This window comes from Crinia signifera, chromosome 1 (assembly GCF_055691185.1).
Source record: "Crinia signifera chromosome 1, ASM5569118v1, whole genome shotgun sequence".
NCBI lineage: Eukaryota > Metazoa > Chordata > Amphibia > Anura > Myobatrachidae > Crinia > Crinia signifera.
In genome coordinates, this window is record NC_139217.1 from 155,799,428 (window position 1) to 155,824,789 (window position 25,362).

Consider the following 25,362-nt stretch of genomic DNA (forward strand, 5'->3'; position numbering starts at 1 on the left):
ATGTAAATATCTTTCAAAGTTGCTACTGTCTGAGATTACAACTCTATTTTTCACAATATGGGGCAGATGTATGACCATTTGATATGGGGGAGAAGGGGTATCAGCGCACGTTATGTGCACCGATACCGCTTCCCCCCAGGTATGATGGAGCCAGCGTGCAGTAAATGACAGGGACGTTACTATCTATATATGATAGCAGGCCGAATTTATGAACGGTCAGCATCGCTGACATCTTGTCTGTCTCCCCTCTTGCTTCGCCTCACTAATGGAGGTGAAGCAGGAAGTATTATAGCGGCGCGATAAGCGCTGCTAGAATACATCTGCCCCTATATTAGCATAGATAGCAGCTGCAGGGGATGTTTGCTACAAGCAGTAACATGGTATGTGGGTAACAGTCTTCTACAGATAGTGAAGAGGCAGAAAAGCCAATCCACCACATAATTACTATCTAGATCAGAAGCTCCTCAAATGTTTCACTGTAAATGCAGATACATTTAAAAATATAAAGGCATAAAATCACAAGTCATGTCTTCAAATGCTTCACCTTTATTATTACATTTCACTTTAAAAACATCTTTGTTCTATAAAAAGACCAATCTAAATTTCACTCGTGATTATAAAGTGCATATTTTTGTCCCCAATGACTTGTGCACAATTATTTTCTTTCAAGAAAACAAAAAAACAAACATGCAGAAAATAAAAAGAAATAACAATTGTACAAGGCACTTCTAGTTACAAAACAGGATCGAATTACACATCTCTCCATACAGCCACAGGATGAAAGCCATCCTCACTAATTCCGATTTTGGAGAAAGGCTAAAGTCAGCTTACCTGCTGCACTCCAAAAGGTTTCATGCAAGAAAAACTACAACTGTTCTCCTCACAGCCTACTTGATATTTTAGAGGGAGGTTTAAAAAGAATCAAGTTTGCCAAGTCACATGATACTTTAGTTAGAGAGAATTTAAGAAAACATTTTTATGCAGGTCTCCAAAATAATGTAACGTGTTCATTTTAAAAGATTTTGCAAATGCATTTTGAGAACACACATTTAAAATTTGTTACAAGAATTTGCCAACCTTAAAAATGTCAAAATCATTCATTTGTTTCAAACCAGTAGTTTTCCCCTCTTCACCTTTATATTATAAATATATATATAAAAAAAAAAAAAAAAGGGGGGGAGGCTGAATGGCAGAAGCCAATTCGCTGGATTTTATGCTAGAAAATCCAAGACCCAATAAAGGGTATTCTTGCATTTTTTCATTTGTAATTTACATCTAGAACAAATATTCCATACACAAAGCTCAAGTCCTGCCACTAATCATCTTCCAGATTTAGTAAGCATGACAATGGTCAAACAAAAGTTGCACGTCTAACTTACTTAGGAAAATGGCGAAACAGTTTTAGGCAGTAATACGTGTCAACACCACCAAGTTTTCAATTATGTGGACACCAGCATCCAAAGAAAATAAAATACAACAGACTACTGAATTATTTCTCTAGGAAAGTTATGTACAGGTAGTCCTATGCAAGAGCAAAAAAAAAAAAAAACACAGACGTGGTAAGTAGTGAAAGGTTTACCTTGTACAATTAAAGGCACAGACATCTAAGTGATCAGACAAATACTAATATTCATGTGCAGCATAAAATAACTGAACTGGGGGGAAAAAAAATAAAAAATAAACCCACAAATTTACAGAAAATTTCTTTCAATCCATTGAAATATTAAAAATAGCATCCAAAACAAACCTAGAAGTGTACAGAATTGTTGTGACAGCATCACTGAAAAACTATTAAACATGGGTGGTGTATGTGCATAAAATGGGGCAGTGCACGGATTAAAAAAAAGGCTTTAATAAAGCAGGTTCCAACAAACTATAATAAAACACTTCACCTGAGAATTGGAAGGATAATAACATAGAAACTAAACTAGAGCAGAGGCACCTTTAGTGCACCAACATCCATCTACCTCCATCACAGACATTTCAGTGGAAGTTAGAGTCATGAAAAAGGTGGGTGTATCGTCTAAGAGTAAAAGTGTAGCAGCATCAGGAAAAACAAAGTTAGCAGCATCTTCCCAACTTCCACATAAAAAAAAAAACAACAACAACAACCTTTGGACTTTACCAGCGTCATCCATGCATAGGAAACTGAATAGAACATTGCATCATAGCCCGGTACAGCTTCTGAAAGCCATGACACTTGTCAGTCCTAACAAGGACATATTGACAGCCCAACACATTGGGATTGGCACCACTACTGCCTAGATTTTAGCTTTTCTATGCCAAGAGTATATTAGTAGTATGGTCCTTGTTTTTCAAACCCAGAGTAGCTGGACCACTCTGGAAATATACCATAGGAGCACCTTGGACTCCCAAACTGGTCAAGTGAAAGGCTATAATCAGGTTTACAGTGATGGCTCCGAAAATCGGACCGAATTATTCTGTAGTTTTCTCCTTTATTACTGTCCCAATAGATTTTTCCATTGCATTCAAAAGAAACTGCAAATTCTATCCTTTCTTGGGAGCGAATGTCATCGGGTAGAATAATGTCAAAAGAGAAAGTATCCCTATCAGACCCAGCATAAGTGTCTTTTACATACAGGCATTCATAGTCTGTAAAAGTTTGCCAGGAATTACAAGTCATTCTTATCTTTACACTCTTCTGGAAGGACAGATTCTTGACCTTTACAGTGCCAACTAGAGAACGCTCTTTGAGCATACAATTTTCAAGACAGACACTGTCTGCCTGCAAGCGGTTCCTAAAATCCAAATAATCTGCTGCAGGTTGGACAAAGTCCAAAACCAGATGTACTTTCTCCAGCGTGGTAAGGTTAACTATGTTGTCGATCAACTCCGTAATGTTGAATGGAATTTCAAGGGGGTCATCCAGATCTGAAAATACTTTTACCATAGTAAGAGCTAGACCTTGACTGTCCGCAAAGGAAACCCGCTTTTTCACTTTATTCTCCTTGTGGTTTATCTCCGTTAGCAAGCTTTTGTCATTTGGTTGTATGCACGGTCTCAGCGGCTTGTTGGTCTTCGGAGCAATCCTGCACTCCAAGTGGTCTCGTTTCAGGCCTGGAGAATGCAAGTAAAACTTCATGGCTATGTCCAGCGCCATGGTTGGCTTATGTGGAAAAAAATTCAGTACACTAAAGATGGAAGAGAAGAAATTAAAAATCATTAAAAAAAATAAAATAAAAAAACAGTAATATTTTTAGAACATGGTGCAGTAGAGTAGAGGTGGGAGGAAATAAATAAAAAAAACTTGGAATGGGAGCTGCTGTTCCTGAATGGTACATCAACTACAACTGAATCCCCCATTTGTTTAAAGAGCTTTACAGTAAAGCAGTTATACTGAAATCTGTCCCAAAACACTAGCAGTGCAATAAATATTATAAGGCCCATACACTGGGTGATTTAAGCTGAAAGCAGTCTATTATTTACAGTTTGAGCTGCTTTCAGCTCAAAAGCTGCCCAGTATGTATGGTCCGACAATAAGCAGTGTGGGCTGGTGCGTGCTCTGGCCACCGCCGATCATCTGCTGGTATAACCAGCCGAGCGGTCGGCTTTCCATAGCATCATGCTATGGAAAGCAATCCACTACAGTGAAAGCGTGGCCCGAAGCGTGGCGAGCCCCGCGGATTACTTTACATGTATACTGCGTCTGCTCGCCACACTTCGGGCTCAGTGGTTCGCTGCGCTATATAAAAATCAACTCCATGCGTAGCTGGATAGTGGGGGTATGAAATCACCAATGGGTGACTATACAATTAAAAATCTGGTCTTTACAATGAAAAATCGCATTGCATGAATTGTATGCCACTATATTGCATGCAATGCAAAAAAAAAAAAAAAAAAAAAAAAATCGGTTGATGAACTACACATCCCAGGATGCTTTGCATTACTTTTGCTATGTGGCCATGCTGAAACTGATGCAAGGCATGCTGGTATGTGTAGTTCATCAACATCTGTAGGGCCACTATTGCCCAGCCCTGCTGTAGGGGCTTTTTTCTGTGCTCTTCTCAACGCACCTGAATCAGCGAGAATTTGAGAAGGAGGAAGAAAGCGATTTATAAGATTCACGGACAGCGCTCTGGATATATTCTCATATTTGTACATTGTGTTTTAGTTACTTGTTTTTTTGGTTGAACGAGGGTTTAGGGCAGTGATTTTCAACCTTTTTACCTTGCGGCACACTAAATAGGACTTTAAAATTGCCAAGGCACACCCTAAGATCCCCACAGGCCAAAACACATTGGCCACCACAGGAAAAAAACAAACCTATTGGCCCCCACATTAAAAACAATCACACTGAACCCCACAGGTAACAAAATTAAAATACATTGGCCCTTTAGATGAAAAGAAGACCAGTAAATAACATTTGAACTGGTGGTGGCTGTAAATGGGTTTGGGCATCTCTAGATCTGGGGGCACACTTGAGAACAGCTCAAGGCATACTAGTGTGCTACGGCACACTGGTTGAAAAACACTGGTTTAGGGTATATTGGAGTTGCTCCTCTGTTTGTGCCTTGGTCACTCCATCCTGTCAATTTAAGGTTGTCCTAAACGTTTTACAAATCTTTCCCCAAGGAAACACAAGAATTAAAATGATGAAAGGGTACTCTTTACCTAGCACGGCGCCCATCGCGGGTACATTTATGTGTGCCCGCGACGCGACCGACGCGATGCTCACGATTTCCCATTGAAACCCATGTTAAACATGGAAATCGCGTCGGTCGCGTCGCGGCCGGCCATAAATGTGCACACGATGGCCGCGACGCGATGCCCACGATTTGCCATAGGAATTAATGTTAAAAGACCCGATGGACACGATTTTAATGTTAAATGGCTCAATGGACCCGATTTTAGCATAGGAAACAATGTTAAATGGGCCTTAGAGCCCAAATACTTACCCTGAACTCAGAAATTGCCCCCCCAATTTTTTACGCCACCCCACGATCAACGTGAACCCGAAGCGTGGCGAGCGCAGCGAGCCCGCGAGGGGCGGCGGTACGCGTCCTCCGACCTTTTCATACCCCCACTATCCACGTCGGCGTGGAGTTGAGAATAGAATAGTGTGGCGAGCGTAGCGAGCCACCGAGCCCGAAGCGTGGCGAGCGCAGCGCGCCCCGCGAGGGGACGCGGATACCTTCACAGCTAGACGCGTCCCCTCGCGGGCTTCACAGGTGTCCGTGGCGACGCGGACACCTGTGAAGCCCGCGAGGGGACGCGTTTACCTGTGAAGGTATCCGTGTCCGCTCGCCACGCTTCGGGCTCGGTGGCTTACTGCGCTCGCCACACTATTCTATTCTCAACGCCGACGTGGATAGTGGGGGTATGAAAAGGTCGGAGGACGCGTACCGCTGCGCTCGCCACGCTTCGGGTTCACGTTGATCGTGGGGTGGCGTACAAAATTGGGGGGGCCATTTCAGAGTTCAGGGTAATTATTTGGGCTCTAAGGCCCATTTAACATTGTTTCCTATGCTAAAATCGGGTCCATTGAGCCATTTAACATTGAAATCGTGTCCATCGGGTCTTTTAACATTAATTCCTATGGCAAATCGTGGGCATCGCGTCGGGGCCATCGTGTGCACATTTATAGCCGGCCGCGACGCGACCGACACGATGTCCATGTTTAACATGGGTTTCAATGGGAAATCGTGAGCATCGCGTCGCGTGCGGGCATGTTTAGCCCGCATACGACGCGACCGACACGATTTTTTTACCTCACGATGCCCACGATCAAGATCATGGGCGCCGTGCTAGGTAAAGAGTACCGATGAAAGTATAAGCCATGGGTCTTCAAACTGTGGCTCTCCAGATGTTGTGAAACTACAAATCCCAGCATGCCTTGCCACAGTTTTAACAGTCCCTTATAGCAAAACTGTGGCAAGGCATGCTGGGGTCACAACATCTGGAGGGCCACAGTTTGAAGACCCATGGTATAAGCCATACCAAATTTCACATGTAGAAAGGTCTGTATCAAGACACAATATCATGCAGCCTTGCAAATACCAACCCAATGGTCACTGATGTGTAAATAAGGAATAGTCACCTACAGTAAGCTTGTCAGATCCTAGATAGACACATTTAGCACAAGTCAGGATACGTTCATTAAGTCGACAAGCATTAGGGTCAACCACTAAAGGTTGACACGACTTAGGTCAACGAATGAAATAAGTCTACACAAGCATTAGGTAGACAGTCAAAAGGTTGATTAGAGTGTCTCTTTTTTGAGCAGACAGGTGCAGCAAGGCACTGTGCCCAAAGAAAGGGGGCACAGCACACTTAAATGGTGTCCATGTCAACTATAAATTGACTTTCGGGACAAAAAAAACAAAAAAAAATAAGTGAAAAATGTATGTCGACCTAATTGGTCAACTTAATGGACGTCGATAGAGATATATAGTGATACTAGGCTGTTTTAGCAGCATCCTGCTAGTACAGCCTGCTGACTGTCCCTGCTGGTGCGCAAAGGGAAGCCCAGCGTGCCCCCAATGAGGAGGTTAGCGGACCCGGTCCACCCCCTTCATTCTGCCCCCGCCTAGAAGGAACACACACACACACACACACACATGCCAGTCAGAACATTGTAAGACACATACAGATGGAGCCGGGCTCTTCTTTTCAGGGGATGGCGATGCCATCCCCCGCCACCCGTATTTGCAAAAGGGGAGGCGCGCGCACGAGATGCTCGCGCGTCCCATTCCGACGGCTTCCCATGGGGTCCCCACCGCCTCCCCGCACCCCCTCTCCTAACCCTGTCCATCTCCCTGAAGCGGAGACGGACAGGGTCCCGTCGCCCCGCCGACGCACGCGCGTCTCAGTCAGATGGCGAGCTGGCGGATCGCCAGCGGTGACGTTCTGGCGATTCGCCAGCAAGAGGGAGCCCGGCTCCATCTGTAGCAGCAAAAAAAGGTAGGTGTATGTGGATTTATTGGATGGCCGCAAATTGTTAACATGTCAAATTATGTGATAACTGGGCTGTATATGAGGAGAGAAAAGCAGGAAGCTGCAGTAAAACAATGGAAGGAGCAGAATACAAAAATCGCACAGATTACAGGTCCGAGACACTGATGTGTGAATACTGTAGTAGCCAACACACCTCTGTATGAAACTAAGTCCATACATCCAAAGCAACTCTTTTGGCGAATTGGCTTAAAGCATTTCCAGGACACCGATCCAGGGAAGTCAGCACATTGGTTTGGATTGTTTGTGCATCTAGCGAGTCTATAAAATACAAGCAGATGGATGTTTTTCTTGAATAAGGCAGGATGTGAAATCATAAATCACTAACAGCAAGTTGACATAGGTGCTTTAAATATCACCTTTAAATACCAGTATTAAAAAGGTGCCTATTAAAGATCCCCGCATTGTCGTGATTAACAGTCCATGCCACAATATATAGGCTCATTTTTACTAAAAATATCCCTACGAAGTAGCAAGCATCCTGCAGTGTTATCCGCTGTCCCCACGAGCCAGATCCCGGCTGCTGACATTGCCCAGTATGTTCCCCTGAAGCTGGCTGGAGGCTGAAGAATTGGGATTGGAAGATCCCTCTCCTGTTAATATGTCTCCATAAAAAGGCATTAAGTTGTTCACGCCATAACAACAATAACATAAACCATGTTGGTACATAGTAGTCAGGCAGTGGTCCTTTACTGAAAGTTGGTGCTGTAGATAGCAGTCCCAACCAACTAGATTCTGTAGGTAGGGAGCGACATAGAAATAAAAAGGACAGAAGTTGGCTGGAACTTAATCTCAGCCCGATTTATTCATCTCCAAAATTTAGTAAAAAGAGATCCCCATATCACTTAAGTTTTTAAATCTTAAAACACTGGACAGGTGGACTATCCGAAACAAGATATACTTCAGCAGACACGGCCAGCTCTAAAACTCATGACAAGTGGTGAGCTGTAACGATATGCAATATTATAGCTGATGGAGAATAAAGAAATAAAAACCTAAACACACCATGATAAGAAACCCATCAGTACGCTACCAACGAACCACAAAATGTACATCTCTAAATCCTCCAAGCTTAACACATTTCACATGTTTGCTAAATCAAGATTGGAATTACGCCATCACCTGACATTAAAACCTCTTGATTCGATTAACCTCCATAGCAAGACCTCTCCTTTATACAATGCATTTAGTTGTGGAACTGCATGACTGAACACAATGGCTAGAGCAGGGCTGGGCAACACCGGCCCTCCAGATGTTGATGAACTACACATCCCAGCATGCCTTGCATCCGTTTCAGCATGGCCACATACCAAAACTAATGCAAAGCATCCTGGGATGTTTAGTTCATTAACATCTGGAGGGCCGGTGTTGCCCAGCCCTGAAATAGAGCCTAGTTAGAAGAAATAGTGTTAATAGAACAGGGAACTTGCATTGCTACAAAGCTATGCAGGTCAACATGGCCTCCAATGGAAGTGGGCTCTTGCTACGTGATGTTCAATATCAGTTGACATGAACTGTAATAATTTCTCATAACTATGAGAAATGATGGTACTTATGTAATAGCATGGTGCCAGTTACGTAGTTAGCGTAGCGTCCCTGTCAGAATCAGCGTAGTGCTCGCGCGGCCAGCGTAGTCAGTCAAAAGTAGTGTTCCCACTTACGTAGTCAGCGTCCCTGTCAGAAGTAGCGTAGTGTTCCTGCGGCCAGCGTCCCAGTCAGATATGTGTTCCTGAAACACCCCTAATATCCACACTAGCCTGAAGCGTGGTGAGTCCAGAGAGACCCGCGAGGGGACGTTACGTGTCCCCCTGACCTGTTTATACCCCCACTATCCACGTCGGCGTGGAGTTGATTTTTTAAAATGTGTGAGCGCAGCGAGCCACAAGCGTGGCAAACCCCGCAAGGGGACGCGGAATACATGTAAAGTAATCCGCATTCCCTTTCTGCGTCTCAGATAGCTGGAGCGCCTCACCGCTGGTGCCCGCATGATCCCATCTCCGCTGGCGCAGGGGATCTGGCGGTTGCCAGCGCTGTGTGAGGTGCTAACTAGGCTTGCCATTGACGCCGGGGAAAGAGCCGGGCTGCCACAGAGTCACTACGCTAGGCAGCCGATGGGCTACGCTGACAGCGTAGCTTAGCCTATGCTGAAAATGTAGCGTAGCCGGGCGCCGTGCTATTACACAAGTACCAAAATGATTGCCTGAAAACATACCTAGCACAAGGCAAATAACCTTTACAGAACTAGTATAGGGATTATGTGGTTTGCTTTCTTCACTATGAAGAACCTTTGTTAAGGTTAACACAAAAACAGGCCACAATGTGTATCGCAATCATTATTGGACCATTAAATCAATAAAGCAGCATGCCTGTCCTGAAAACTACCAATAACTTTATAAAATGCCTGTAGACATGATCTTTGTGCAGGTCACACTGGTGTGGCCAAATCATATTGGGCCATTCAGTCCCAGACACTGATGGTAGCCGGTCTTAACCCCTTGGGTGGTATGCCCGGAAATTTTCAGCTGCGCTGTCCTTGAAAATTTTCGGGCATACCACTAATATAGGAAAGGTGCGCACCACCTCTAGAGCCCCCAGTCACCCCCCCCCCCCCATCACCTGTGCTCCAGCGATCGTATGCCAGGTTCAGACGCCTGAGTCCTCCCGAGCCGCCGCAAACATCCCGGAGCCTGCCGTAGCAGAGGAGCTCAGCCTTTGGCGTACAAACACCAGAGCAAAGGTTAGGGGGGTGCTGGGGCTCCTACGATCTGTGGTGGGTTTTGCTGGGGCAGGAAAAACCTGGATTGAGATAGGGGTTGGGCTGGCACAGGCTTAAGGGACAATTACTAGGTACAATTTAAGCGTTAATAATTGATGTGAACCAACATAAGAGAAAGGTCATGCGGGAAAAACCCTGACTGGCTATTAATGGTTGGTGGTGCTCCCAAATAAAGTTCAGAGTATCAACTGAAAATGGATGTAGTCTATAGGAGAAGACTAAAGAAGAACCAAAAAGGTTTTTGGGGCACACTTGATATGATAAAATACAGTGTAATGGATGTACAAATGATGTAACAATAAAACGTAACTTTTAATAGGAAGCTTTGATACTAAAATAAGTTCATACAAATATTTATATATCAACACACCGTTTATGTGATTGTTGGAGATTACCATATATGATGGACTCCCGCCAACTATTGTGACAATTAATGAAATAAAGTATTTTCAACAAGAGCGAAAATGTTTTGGTAACGTATTGCCTAATACCAATTTTTATATATAATATACGGTTCCGGCAAACGAAAACGGGCACTGGTCACCACCCCTACGATATCCACTACAGTGTCAGCATGGGTGGATATGGACTGTTTAGCATGAGATGGAAGAGAGAAAGGGGGGGGTTCAAGTTTGTTGTGGCTACACCTCAACAGTATCAACAGGCGTACTGCCCCAGTGGATGAATACAGCACTAGAGGTTCCCTATAGGTCCCCCATATAGGTACTGATCCAGCCTCTCACTGCTTAGCTTCTGTGTTCGGATGGATTACAGGCGGTCCAGTGAAGTATGGCTGTATAGCCCTAGCTGGTTAATTCCGATGCCAATAGGGTGGGTGAGCCAAGGTAAGCTTCTGCTGTCCAAACAGTTCAGAGCAAAGCAATCTTATTACCTGTGTAGCATTGCAGGGGTGCTTGTACTGGCTGGATGAATGAGAGAGCCACGAAATTGGATAGTTTAGTGGAAGGAGGTGCTAACAAACAAAACCCTCATCTCTGCTGTCAAACATCATGCTAGCATCGGATGATTTGATGAGAGTCAGAGGATCATGCGATAGCTTCCTCTAGAAAGAAAAAAAGGGGGGGGGGGGGGATAGGGATGTGGGAGTATGAGCCCGTAGGGCTTAAGGAAAGGTTTATAGGTAAATTGGTAAATGTACCCACGGTCCCTAGATGGGAGGGAGATTAGTCCCTGGTGTCAGTGTATGTGTTACTCAAGACACCAGAAACATACCAGGGAATCCGAATACTGATTGGGATAATAGGACTGGGAACAATTAATGATTCAGTCCTTAGTAGAGATGGCTAGTGAATCGCTGTCTCGACTCAGTGACTCGAGTCATTAAGCTGAATACATGACTCGAGCCACTCACTGTTGGATGAGTCGAGACAGCAGCAGCAGCATTAGTGCAGACAGAGACAGCAGTCCCGAGTCCCAACTCCCTTTGCCTCAGAGGGGGGCCTGGAAGAGTGGAGATAATTTTATTGGTGATGAAACATGTCAGTCAATGACACAGGGGCGGGGCTGAGCAGTGTGCTCAGCTATTATTGGCCAGCAAACCTGGGTAACTTCTAGTGGGGAGGGAGGCAGGGACATGAGCTCTAAGCTTAGCTCACAGGACTCATGAGTCGTGCAGGGCTGCTGTGCCTTGGACAAATCCCTGAGCCTGCAGTGAGAGTTGAGACAGTTCTCACTGTGTGCAGGCTCAGTTATTCAGTAGTGATCTGATGACTCGCTGATGGATCAGAAACAGCAGCAGCCTCCGCAGTGCACTGTGCTCAGCTCAGCCAGTGTGACTGTGGCACACCCCCTGCAGGCTAATAGGGGATGATATATAGATATATAGATATATATCTATAGATTATATATCTATAGATATTCATCTATATATATCTATAGATATATATTTGTAAATCCAAGACCACCAGAATATTTAAATAAAAATTGTAAATTACATAGTAATTACATAACACTGAATCTATGTTGGTATATTATTAACATTCATTGCATAAGCAGCTGCCTGCCTCTGCCAGATGAACTGCACAATCATTATTAAAGCTGGTTCGGTTACTAAGCAGCAGCAAGGGACTGAGCCTCTGCAGCTCCCTAATGTGTTGTGAGCCTTGCACTGTCTCTCTGTGCCTGCCCTGCTTCAATTCCAAATGAGTTGTGATCCAAGCCACTGTCTTATTTCCTGTCTGCCAGCACACTGAGCCTCTGCAACTCACTAAGAGTTGTGAGCCAAGCCACTGTCTTATTTCCTGTCTTCCCTGCACACTGAGTGACTGAGCCTCTGCAACTCACTAAGAGTTGTGAGCCAAGCCACTGTCTTATTTCCTGTCTGCCAGCTCACTGAGCCTCTGCAACTCACTAAGAGTTGTGAGCCAAGCCACTGTCTTACTTCCTGTCTGCCAGCTCACTGAGCCTCTGCAACTCACTAAGAGTTGTGAGCCAAGCCACTGTCTTACTTCCTGTCTTCCCTGCACACTGAGCCTCTGCAACTCACTGAGTGTGCTGTGAGCCCTGCACTGTCTCCCTGTGCCTGCAATTCCACACTACTCATGAGCCCAGCCACTGACTAACATCCTGTCTGCCTGCACACAGCACACACTGAGGGACAGAGACTCTGCAAGTCCCTGAGTGTGCTGTGAGCCCTGCACTGTCTCCCTGTGCCTGTAATTCCATATGAGTCGTGACTCGAGAGTCGAGTCACTGACTCAACACACTTTACTGAGCTGAGCCGTGCGACTCAACTCATTCCAATGAATCGTACTGCCCATCTCTAGTCCTTAGAACTCTGAGCTGATAGATGTGAATACAACTTAATAGGAAAAACCTGCCCTGGTAGGTTTGTCCTGCCCCAGCAAAACCCACCAATCAAGGGGTTAACCCTGATGCCAGGAAAGAATCCAGGACTAGTTTAAAGTCGCAATTTGGAGGAGAATGGGTGGGCCAGCTCTAATCCCATTCAGTTCAGTAAAATGGCAGTTTGGCATGTCCTGGGCATGTAGAAGTAGAGGAGTGTGTAACAGAGAAGGGCCTGGCCAGACTGTCTACCTCAGGAATAACATGACTACTTTCTTGTGGACATTTCTAGACTTGCAGTGGCTCCCCAAACGTGGTTCTCAAAGCACCCCAACAGTCCAGGTTTTAGGAATATCCCTGAATGTGCACAGATATTATAAATCACACTGACTAAAAGGTATTAAAGCCCCATACACACTACACGAGAAAGAAAGATATCGCTCAAGGCCCTAATACACTAGTCAGACTTGTCTTAAGGGAAAGTCGGACCAAATTTCCCTTGAGTTCCTCCAGCAGCTTCCCGGGAGGGCTAACATCCAACTTGGCACTTTTTTTTTTTTTTTACACATGCCATTTATCGCATGAAAAAAATAAAAACAGGAAGCTGCTAGGGGAGTTCAAGGGAAGTCAGATGCGATACATCGCAGGTGTTGAAAAACTACCATGATGTGCCGCTGATGGTTGCATTTATAATATTTATCTAATGTGCAGCACGTCCGACCGCCATGGCACATGGTACCACGCATCTGTTTGAAGTGGATGTCAAACATGGTTTGGCTCTATTTGGTCAGAATCGGGCCAAATCACACTAGTGTTTAGGGGCCTTCAGAAGGGCCCTTCTAGGTGACATTTTGCTATCTCGTCTAGTGCGTAACCTCATCATAAATGAGCCCTTCCCTAGTCTGAACAATTCAGATAAGGGAGGCCCCGCAATTGCTCCCTCCCCAAAATTGGTAAGTTTGTATGCACTGGCCGATGCCCGGTGTGTACCTGGCTTCAGTCACCAGTGACTAAGCAAGAATATCCCTAAAATCTGGGATTGCCTTGAGGACTATTTGGGAACCTAAAGTACTCAAACAAAAACACTAGGGGCAAGATTTAACGCTGCCCGAGTTCAGCGGCAGTGCGAGATGTCTGCTGAACTCAGATGTTTTTTTAAAGGGGAATTTACTTACAAGGCATGGTTTTGCTTTGTAAGTTAATTCCCCTTTAAAAAACGTCCAAATTCAGCAGACATCTCGCACTGCCACTGAACACGGGCGGCATTAAATCTCGCCTGAAGCATCTATCTTACTGAAATAGGGTGGTCTATTATTTTTTCTCTAAGGCTAAATGACTCCTAATTGAAAATGAAGGATGCTGGTACATTGGGTTTGCATATCACAATATTTGCAATATCTAAAATAGTGATTTTTCCCACCGTAGATTAATCAAAGCATCGGTCATAATGCATTCTAATTTCTTGAGACGGGACCATATATTTTTTTTTTTTTAAATAAATCCCCCAAAAAGTTTCATGATTGGTTTTCAATTTAAAATGATATTGTGTTCCAATAGATTTAACTCACTTCAAATTTTTTTTTTAATAATTTGTACTGCATATATTAATCCCATTGAATAGGAAAGAGCTCTTGTAATTGAGTCTTCTAAATTCTTCAACATATAGTAGTACTATTCAAAGGGTGAGGTATATTCCTATAATTCTGTTTTGTTCTATGCTTATCCATGTTTCTGAAGCTACCAAAAACCTCCCTTCACTTTTTTTTTTTTTTACGCCCACCATTGGCAGCATGCCAGCAATTTCACATCAAAGCCAGCAGTGGGCCCTTATTTTTATATCAATTTCAAAGCACAAAAAAAAAAAAAAAAAAAACAGGGAAAAATGGGCAGTTAAACAAGTACTTAAAGTAAAACACGTAGCCTAAGTAGACTAGACATTTGCGGATTCGTATTTTGGGGGGAGGGGCTTGACAGATGTACAGCTCAAACTGCATGAAAACTGAAATATTATCTGTGTATTACCTTGTTGAATTCATCTGTGAAGCAATCCGAGGCATTTAACACATATGAAAAGTCAAGATAGAGATGGAAAGACTTTCTAGCCAGGAAGGAGAGAAAGAGCGGAGAAGTGCAGTGGTCCGTTGTCTGCAAGAGAGAAAGAGGAAATTAAAAAACACGTATACAGGAACACACCCCCTTTGCCTTACGAAGCGGGATGTGAATGTTCCATGTTAGCTTTCACTTTTGAATGGACTGTCACTACCACCTAGTGGAAACAATCCATTTACTTCACTTTATAGGAGAGACTACATCACCCACATTTATTAATTTATTTTAAGTTAATAAACTATTGAAACTCACAAATAGTAAAAAGGATATAGAAAAAAAAAAATTATATATATATATATATATATATAGATATAGAGAGAGAGAACAAAAATGCTCAATTTAGGCAATAGTAAAGTAAAACCCTCAATCTACGAAATTTTTATATCTATCTCTCTGTAGTATACGCAGTTGTTCCTTACAGCACTAATTTAAAAATAAGCTGTGTGTGATTGTATATCGCAAGTTATAAATCATTTACCAGGCCTTGTGCCTCCCCCCTATTCATGTAATAAAACAGTGTTGTGTAACTTTTTGAGACAGGGCCAGATTCATCAAGCTTCACAAAGTGATCAAGTGGATGAACTTATGGTGTGTACACACGGTCAGATGTGCCTTCAGATACTATCCACAATCCGATCGGATCGTGGATAGTATCTGAAGGCACATCCGATTTGCATACAAGTCTGACTATATAGTGCAGATCTGCACTATATAGTCATGGCAGACAAGACTTTCTGCCTTACGATACGTGAACGCGCATCGGATCGGGATCGCAAGGGTTAAAAACCCTTGCGATCTGCATCCGATGTTGACTATATCGTAAACATCGGAAGGCAAAAAGTACTGTGTACACACCATTAGTAACTGATGGCTGTATATCACTGTACATTTTTTCACTTTTTAAAGCTTGATATATCTGGCCCATATTCTTCTAGGGACAGCTTATGGACTATAAGGTGTAAAAAGATTATTAGAATAAAGCTACATCAAGTAGAGGAGCAATAAGAAGAAAAAGTGCTACATGATCAAAGACAAGCAAACACTGACCATGAATATATAATTTAAACATACAGTATATTCCAGGTTTATAAAGGATATAGAAAACATATTGGAGGGAATATATATATATATATATATATATATATATATATATATATATATATATATATATATATATATATATATATATATATATATATATATAAAAAAATCACTTCAAAGCTATTTTTATTAACTTGTACTGCATATATTAATCCCATTGAACAGGAGAGAGCTCTTGTAATGGAGTATTCTAAATTACTCAACATATAGTAGTAATATTCGAAGGGTGAGAGATATAGATAGATATATATATATATATATATATATATATATATATATATATATATATATATATATATATTAGTGTCTGATGATAGATAGAGCTTCCATGAAGGGATCTATATTTAAAAAAAAAGTATATATAGAGATCTATATTATTTACATGATCATTTCGTGCAGAACAGGCAAAGTTAAGTTGATCCCACAGCAATAGGCACCGGGCTAGCAGGATGCTACGTGACTAGCCTGGGGTCTAATGCTCAGGAACCAACTGAGCAGGCTGCCAAAGGAATAGACCAGTGTATGCTATCCCACCACATACCTGGGCAGTGGGAATGTCACAGGGCAGGACTCGGGCACCGAGCGGTTACCCCAGGCACATATGAGTGAGACGAGCCAACACGACCCATGCCAGGAGGGAGAAACTACTCTGCTGCTGGACGTCACTCTTAAAAGTAGGATTGCCATCACCTGTTTTTGATCAGGTTAACTAATAAGGAAAGTGTTTTACCACAGGTGATGAAAATCACAATTAAAAGTCCAGGAGCAGAGCAATGTGTCCCTCCTTGAGAGGGTAATGTTGGTAGGTATGCATACACAGCCTGCTTGCTGCTGCTGTCGCCTATAGCTTTGGAATAAGCCCGGCGCACTGGTGCCTCCGGCTGCTACCACTGGATAGGGGTCCGACTGACCGGGCCGGTACCCGGTATAGATGATTCGGGCGCAGGCAATGATAGGGGAGGCACGTGGGCACCGCACATCCTGACCTGGAATGAATGAAAGGTCCGGCATACGCAGCCCGCCGCCGGGGCACGCCTACCTTACCTAGCTATCCCCAGCAGGAGCAGCAGTCCGCAACTGCAGCAGTGTTGCGGGGACCCCCATCCCGTCTGTCCGACACCGAGAACTCGCTCAGCCAGCTGCCGCCGCATATACACTTCTTCCCCTCTCATTGTTAAAGCAGCAGCCGGCGTTCCATCCCACTCCTCGCTTCACGTGAACAGGCTCTCCTAGCCAATCACGAGGGCTCAGATGACGCCTGACCAGCCAATAGGTAGGCAGAAGCGGTACGCTGGTCTCCACGTGAACGCCTGCTCTGTGTTGGTCCCTGCGAGAGATAGGGTCCAGAGGTTCACGTGCAACTAGGGAGGGGGAGGGTGCTGCTCTAGGTCTGTCTGTCTGACTGATACAGACATGTGTGTGCTGCTGTGCACTGTGCTGGGGTTCATCCAGGACAAGGCTGCCAATGCAGTACCAGTGTGCTGTAGTGCTGTATTATTACACTGTCTTTCATGTATAAAGTAACATTGTTGCACTAAAAACGACCTGCGATATAAGTGAGCTGATATATGCAAAAACTATGTAAATATTACTTTACTGTGATTTGCTGACCGTCAGCAGAGGAGATCTGGCAAATTTTGCAACTACAAACTATTATTATTATTTTTTTTTAAATAACTTTTAAAATATAAAATCATTCAATGTCGTTCCCAAACTTTCTTGGTGACCTAGAGCATCTGTCGTTTTTGGCATCACCGTTAAGCTAAATGTTATTTTTTGGTGCATTTTGAAAAAAATATTAAGCAAATTGTGCCTGTCATCCTAGGCTCAGTTATGTGGTGGTGTACAGAGTTGTACTTCTGAAGGTCCAAATGACATGATTGGCAGCAGTAGCACTAAATTAATTAATTTAATAAAACCTATCACGTTGACCATAAATTTGACTTGGTACTATACCATACTGTATATGCCTATTCTCACAGAATGACCGGGAGGAGGCCAGTAGCGCACGCAGGTGGGGGGGGTGTGTGTTTCTGAGCAGTGTTCCCTCTAAGCTGTGCGCACAGACATTACAACAGAGCGCTCAAAGCAGCAGTGGTCCCTTTTTGCAGTTGTGGACTCAATTAATGTGTGTTTCACCCATTAACTACATTGTGTGCTGTGTTTTGAATGTTTAAATGTTTAATATAATTTTGAAGTAAAGTTAACACAAATGCTGAACGTCATTTTCCAGTTATATATAAGTGACACACAAAAATTAAAATTTCCTTCATTGCACAGCCAAAATCTTTTGCCGCACACAGCCTTCATAAAATTAGAGGGAACATTGTTTCTGAGTACCCAGAACCCCCCCCCCCCCCCCCCCCCCCCCCAGGAATCTAAGGGCCATGGGTACAAGAATTGTAAAATTGGCCCTGGGGAATCGGAGATATCTGACTTCAAAGCAGTGGTCCCCATCCAAGCCAGTTAATTGCTCTTCCCAGTCAGATATTTCAGGTTCTGTCTGACTTAAAGTTTTTCTGAGGGTATATTCCAAAAGCTAGGACTCTCCTCCTTTGATGAACAGTAGTAGCTTGTCTCTACTGTTCCCAGAACCAGAGATATCAGCCTTCCAGCAGCTGGTTACTGCTCCAGCTCCACACACCTGGTATGTGGTTTTATATTCTCGTTGGTGGATTGCTCTGCCTCCTGATCCCCTAGTCCCCAATACCATTTGGGAGGTGGGATCCTAGTTCCAGGAACTGGAGATATCTGCAGTCAAGCAAGCTGTCCTCCCACCAGATAAATTCTGAATAATAAGCCCACTCCACTATACACCCCTCCTCTGCGTATTAAACATCCTCTACCACCCTGGAAGTTATACACAGACCGGAAAGACACACTGACCATAAGAGACAAGACAGAAAGCACGGACAACAATAATATATTATTCATTACTCAATACAACCAATCAGCACACACTCTCAAGAGGATTTTGAAAAAACATTGGCACATTCTGCAAGACATAGATTTAAAAACACTCATCCAAGATCAACCCAAGGTAGTATTTAGAAAAGCCCTGACCTTAAACAAAAACTGACGAAGAATCATATCAAACCCTCGACATCCATCCAGAGTACCCTGACCAACAGTACAGGTTTTTTCACTGTGGTAGATGCTCAGGGTGCAAATGTATGACAGACATGAGCACCAAGGCCAACACCACCTGGCACTCAACCACTGTGAATAAAACATTTAAATACAAGGAACATCTGATGTGCAATTCCACGGGGGTAATATATCTCATTAAATGCCCCTGCAACATAGAGTACATAGGCAGAACAACAAGATCTTTGGGCACCAGAATGTACGAACATGTAAGAAACATAAAAAGGGGATACGAACAACACAGTGTATCCTCACACTTTAAAGACAGACACAACTGTGACCCCAAAGGACTGAAATTGGAGGGGAGGGGACTTCACGGCCACTCTATATAGAAGAGAAATGTTCTGGATCTACCAACTCAATACACTCAAACCCAATGGCCTAAACATAGATTTTAACCTGGGGGTATTATCCAAATAAACGCCACCCCACCAGGTATAAAGAAGCAACCAACACGATATGTGGATACAAGCATTCGATATGACCAGCTCCACCTCCTGTCCATACCCAGCACATAAGCACTTGTTAATAACACGATTATACTCCAGATAAAGTGAAGATTAAGACTACTAACTTCCCTTTTAGTCCCTATGTCTACTTACAGCCAGTATCCCAATTTTCAGCCCATCCCGTTTATCAACCTATACATGAGGTCGACACACACTATGTCGACCACTCTTCACCTGCGTTACCATGCAGAGCCATTAGACTGCCTTACATGATGCAGCAAATCTCACTTTCAGTTTATCAACATGGGCATAAGGTCGACATAACTTATGTCGACCACTCTTCACATGCAAACATGCCTTACAGCACGTATTGAATCTGACTCTAAACAGACTGCTGGTGCATTTTGCACACCTGTTACTCTCCTGTCATGTGCACCAAATGAACACTGCTCATCAGCACCCGTCATCAGATGGACAGCCATATTACCCAATGGACGCCCGCCTCCAAGGGGCGTATCCCACGGACACCCCTCATAAAAACGTCACAGCAAAGCATTCCATTTATCCTTGAAAAAGACCCCAGCGGGGTTGAAACGCGTTGGACAGCACCCTTTACACCCAGCCATCTACAACAAGTCTCCTCCCCACTGGGAGTGCAGCCCGAGTTACTCCAGAGACAAGCAGCACCCGGCGAACGCAAGCCAGCGGGACCCGGAAGTGCTTCTGTCTCTGTTGAAGCGACGCGGTTTCTACACTGGTGATCTGCACGGCTGTGCAGACACCAGCAGGATACGGTTCTCACAGCGGCGAAGCGGCGTGGGATGGAAGGACTAAGGACATCAGCGGTGTCAGGTAAGTGTTGGGTGCACCGCTTGGCCAGCATAGAGGATGCTCTTAATCCTGAGCGACACCTGGACACTTATCATGACCCATTGAAAGGACTGTTACCCACCATCCATCTACAGCCAAGCGATTCACTGTGTACTGCTATCTCCATAGTACCAATCTCCACAGAGCACACAGACTGTGTTCACCGCAGGAGGTGAAGCGGTGTGTGCTTTGGCAAAACCACCCCCCTTTTTTGTGACTTTGGACTCTGGCTCTTGCAGCCACCACCAGCCCCTCTATACCCCTTCATAAGAGGGCCCCCATCCCCCACCACCCATACCCCCCACCACTGGATGTCATTCTAGATTAATGACAAATAAACACCTTTTTCTTTCATCATACTGTCACATTGTTGTTATTCTATAACTCAACCAATACACGCAGGGCATATCACTGTATACCCATCCGCAGCACACCTCTGATATCAAGTTAAAGCCAGAGCGCTAGTCATTTTCGATATTTAGCTTACCCTGGAAGTTATGCATCAGGGCCCCTTCATTCAGCCCAATGCCCCCTTTTCCCACCCCATCTCCCACCATCTGTGCAGTAAAGGGGTAATTAGTGGAAATTATTGATCCAGGCCCTACATGCTGAGCGGTTGATATAATACCCCCTACCACCTGCGGGACATCAAAGCTTCCGCTCATAGCACCCCCTACCCCTACCGCACCGGTAGGGGCCCCAATACATTGCTATGCCCAGGGGTCTACACTGCTTTTAAAAAAAAAATATATATATATATATATATATATGTATATATATATATATATATAAAATTATTATTATTATTTATATACATTTGGTCTATCTATAATACTTTAACTGACTTGGCATATACTGGGTCACCTAAGTGTCCATCTCCATGCTTTGCTCCGCCCCTCTCTGGAAACCCCCTTCTGAAAATCCTGCGTTTGCCCCTGGAGGCTGCTGAAAGTCAGGTGGCACTCCTGGCTACCAAGGAAAAGGGAGTAAGTCTCACACATGCCACTGCCCCCTTTCGCCCCAGCAAGAACCCGACCTCCAGCCACTTACCCCTTTTTCAGAGCCGTATTTGGCACTAGGCCCATGAGACACAGGCCTAGGGGCGCAACCTATTATGGACGGCAGCTGTCAGATGGGACAGATCCCAGGCAGTGCGTTCTTGCAGCTGCTTAGCGGATGGTGCTGGAGATAATGTAAGCATCAGGAAGCAGGGAGCACAGGATGATCCACTCTCATTTATCAGCAGTAGCAGCGATCAGCCTGATATTAGTGCTGAGCTGCCCTCCACATCTGCTTCCCCAGTCTGACAGTGAGCTGCTCATGAGGCAACCAGAGCTCTCAGCCCGGCAGCCATGGTGATTGGTTACCAAGACGTGAGCTCTGAGGGCCCACCAGCTGGTACTGCATTTGAAATTACAGAGGGCTGCCTGTATAGTGCTAGTTGACTCGCGGTAGTTGCAGGTGTGTAGGGGAGGGACGACTCCCCTGGATCGTGAACTCCAGAAGCCAAGGAGATTAGAGAGGCGCGATACTAGCCTCCTCTCTCCTCCGTCCAATGGAGGGCTGGGCAGGGAGGCAGGCCTGAAGTTCTGTAATCGTCCCGTCAGGCGACTGCACTGTCTTCTCTCTCCTCCCCCTTCAAGTGCCTGCATTCATGGTGGCCGGCTCCAAGGTGGGTTTCTTTCCTCCCTGAGATCGCCTTAGGACACCTGCATTACGATTTGACAGATGTACCGCTCCAGTCAAACTCCCTACCTGCCTGTCTAAGTGCCGTTGGTAGGGAGGTACAGTGGTACTCCATCCTATCCTGGTCTCCCAGCTGCTACTGTTTTTCACAAGCAGCTGCAACCGAAATCTCTCCCCCCCCCCCCCATCTTGGCTTCCTTTCATCTTCCGGATCCCAGCCACCATTGCCTCCTGCCCCCTGTTGGCAGGAGGAGTGGAATAACACTTGTTAGAGAAACAGCCACAATCAGCAGAAAAGGCATATTGAAATAGTGGGTGATAGGTATAATATATATAACCTGGGGGGGGGGGGGGGTGGACACCAAAAATATTGTGCCTAGGGGTGGCAAAACCCCTAAATCCGCCCTTTCCCTTTTTTTCCCGTTCAGATGAAAGGAGGCAAACAATTAAGCAATTCACGCTAAATTGCATTGTTATAGCCCCGCCCCCACTTTACAATGCTGGTAATTTGGGCATTGTAAAGTGTGTGTGTGTGTGAGGGACGGGTGCTACAATGATGCAGTTGTATCTCGCCCCCAGACCACCTCCTGTTAGACAAGGCTGCTTTCTCCAGGTATGAGTAGCATAAAAGTAGGCAAATATATTCCACCAACCCATTCCTGCAAGAACCTCGCTACAACCAGTTTGGGAAATAGTAGCCTACAGCGGCTGCTGCAGCACTGACCATATAATGAAAGGAGGAACCACTTAGCTCATATGGCCCCCAGACACTAGGACAACTTCTCCAAAGGGAGAAGTTGCCCGCGATCCCCCTTGAACCGCCCGGGAGCCTCCCAGGTGGCTGGACTGCATACAATACCCTGTATGAAGTCATTTTGCACACACTGGGTGACATTTAATAGGATGCTCTTTTTTTTTTTGGCGAAAATTAGGCAACAAAATGTTATCGCATTTTTTTCAGAAATCGCCAATTTAATAGGGTGCGCTAAGTCCCGTACATCACACTTTTTGACCAGGTTCTGATGGCCGAATTGGCCCAGAACCAACTTGGTCAAGTGCACAAATGGTTAATTTGCTCACAGGTGTCCTTATTTTTAATCATAAACTCCCCTACATATACCCCAACATCATTAAGGACACCTGTGAGGGTTTCTGAGATGGAGAATGTGCAGAGTGGTTTGGAGTTTGCTGTTTGTGATTTTGAGTGTTTGGAGGAGCTGCGCAATAGGAGGGAGAAAGCTGCGGCTAGATCCAGGTACCCCGACTACTGGGTACCTGGACTCCCTCTCGGATCAACAGGTTGTGGGGATGTTTCGGCTGAACCCCATTAACCTGTTGGACTTATATGAGAAGGTGAGAGATGATTTGGACCCTTACGGGGGTGCCCAGAGCCGGCCCTAGCCTAAATGATGCCGTAGGCAAGATTTTGGCTGGTGCCCCCTAGCAACCCGTCATTACCAACAGTAAGTGATCCCTGGACTAATGTGCATGTTGTTTTACATCTGAAGTGACACTGTAGTGTGTACTTCCCTCTGATATGTGCAAAATATAGGTGGAAGCAGTCCCTCTCCATTAACAGTTTTTAATGCATATTGCTGTTGTCCCACTTACTCATGTTAGCCCAATGCACATACCTTACCATATACTGCACTGATATTTTTGTAAAGAAAGACTGCGCTTATAAGAACCAGGTGCATGCAGGTCTGAATTAACGCTCACCACTTGCTTGTAAACAAATATATTTATTAAAAAGTATTAAATTCAGATAAATTTATTTTTACAGTAAAATATACAAATACAATCAATACTTGGTGGCCACCTATATTGTGTAAATTAAAAAACAATATTACTACTCAATCAAATAAGCTTTCTTTGGGCTTGTATGGCTCTAAATATCAAAATGAAATGAGCTTTTTCCAAGAGGGACAATAATATCAGCCAATAGGATAGTATCCAATCTCCGCTTGTGAGCTGTAGGTAAATGTCCACTGCACTTTAATGACGTTTTATACACGGACCGGATGATGCTTGTCCACAGGTATCTTGTCGCTTGCCCTCCCGCATTTTAACATTCCACCACACAGTATCTTACACTACTCATTATATTGATATAAGTAATCTACATGCGATAACGTATGGGCAATACGCCCCAGGGACTTCGTATCGGTCTCACAACCAGGGGGCTCTGGGTCTCGCTCTCATCTTGATCTATCGCGTCCAGTTGATCCGCCCCCTGACTCTGGATAGACTCGGGTACTATTGAAGTGCTCCTACTTTGCTTTCTCACTCCAATCTGAGGGCCACAGATGAGCATGAGTATGTCAGTAGGGTCAGGTGTAGATATGCTCTCAGTTTGTGGTGTCTCTTCAAAGGATGATTGATCTAATGTTGCCGTGCACAGCTTCAATTGTTCTCGCGCCATGGTGATAATTGGCCACGACTCCGTTGTTCTGTCGATAATGTCCGGAGCATTCCAATAATGGTCTGGTTGGCCCATTCCCATAGCCCATTCACCTGTGGGTGATAAACAGTTGTTTGTATTTTTTTACAGCCATACAAGGTACACAGTTGGTGGAACAATACGGCTTCAAAGGCTGAACTGCGATTGGTAAGAATTAGTTCCGGGGTTCCGTATGGTTGGATGAAATGCTTGAGAAACACTTGAGCCGTTGTTTTTGCAGAAACATCCCAGACTGGTACCACCACCAAGAACTTTGTAAAATGATCAGTGATGGTTAGCGGGTACTCCATCCCGCTGATGCTTGCTTCCAGCTTCACCCAGGTAAGTTACAATGTGCTTTCTCCACCTTCTCTGACCCTCCTTAGGGACTAGTGATGATCTGTCTATACCCACTCTGTACACTACAATTAGTGCCTTGTTGCAGATTAACACACTCTCCTCGCTCTGTGACCGACATTTGCTCTGTCTAGTTTACTGAGGGATAATGATCACAGTATCCTGGCTCCCTAGCTGTCAGCCTCCTGATATTATGCTCACATATGCTGGCTGTCAATCTGGAGCTGTCAGTGGGGTACTTGCTGCCTGTGTGTACCGTCGCTGGAGGCCCCACCTTCAATGGCCGCCCCTCCTTTCGGCGTCACCAAGGGACCGCCCTCTCCTCTTCTACCCGCTCTGCCGTCGGGTCACAAGCCTCCGGGAACCCGACCAATGCTCCCCACATCTGGTCCGCCTTAGCTTACCACTCCTGGAACCCAGCGATATGGGATCGGCTGCTGGGTGATGTAATTGGGGCTGCGTCAGACATCCAGGCCTTCTCCGCCTCTCAATTGCGGCTCCGCCTTCTGGATCTCGACTGCGCCTCCGGGACCACCCGCAACAGGGGTCAAACCTCCTGGTGGACCAGTGAACACTGCCGGCGCACCGATCACCGGGGTCTGCGGGAAATCCTACAGCAATGTCTTCCGACGGTAAGTATTTCTTCCTGC

General features: G+C 44.8%; 1 protein-coding gene across 2 annotated transcripts; it reads right to left on the reverse strand.

The window, feature by feature from the left end:
* Positions 1–523: 523 nt before the first annotated feature.
* PPP1R3B (protein phosphatase 1 regulatory subunit 3B) lies at positions 524–17,025 on the reverse strand. Of its 2 annotated transcripts, none has more exons than XM_083174977.1 (3): positions 16,808–17,025; positions 14,576–14,698; positions 524–3,152 (listed from the first exon to the last, which is right to left on the reverse strand). In XM_083174977.1, exons 2-3 carry the CDS (start codon positions 14,608–14,610, stop codon positions 2,294–2,296), a joined length of 894 nt encoding a protein of 297 aa, XP_083031103.1. In that variant the 5' UTR covers positions 14,611–14,698; positions 16,808–17,025; the 3' UTR covers positions 524–2,293. The 2 variants fall into 2 exon arrangements, with proteins under 2 accessions (XP_083031103.1, XP_083031109.1); XM_083174983.1 differs by lacking the exon at positions 16,808–17,025 and adding an exon at positions 16,305–16,438.
* Between the last annotated feature and the right edge of the window lie 8,337 nt (positions 17,026–25,362).

Excerpts from the sequence above, each read along its gene's own strand:
- PPP1R3B (XM_083174977.1), bottom strand. The coding sequence starts at position 14,610 with ATGCCTCGGATTGCTTCACAGATGAATTCAACAAG. Across the intron at positions 3,153-14,575 it reads TCACAGATGAATTCAACAAG|TGTACTGAATTTTTTTCCAC; the intron begins GTAATACACAGA and ends TTCCATCTTTAG.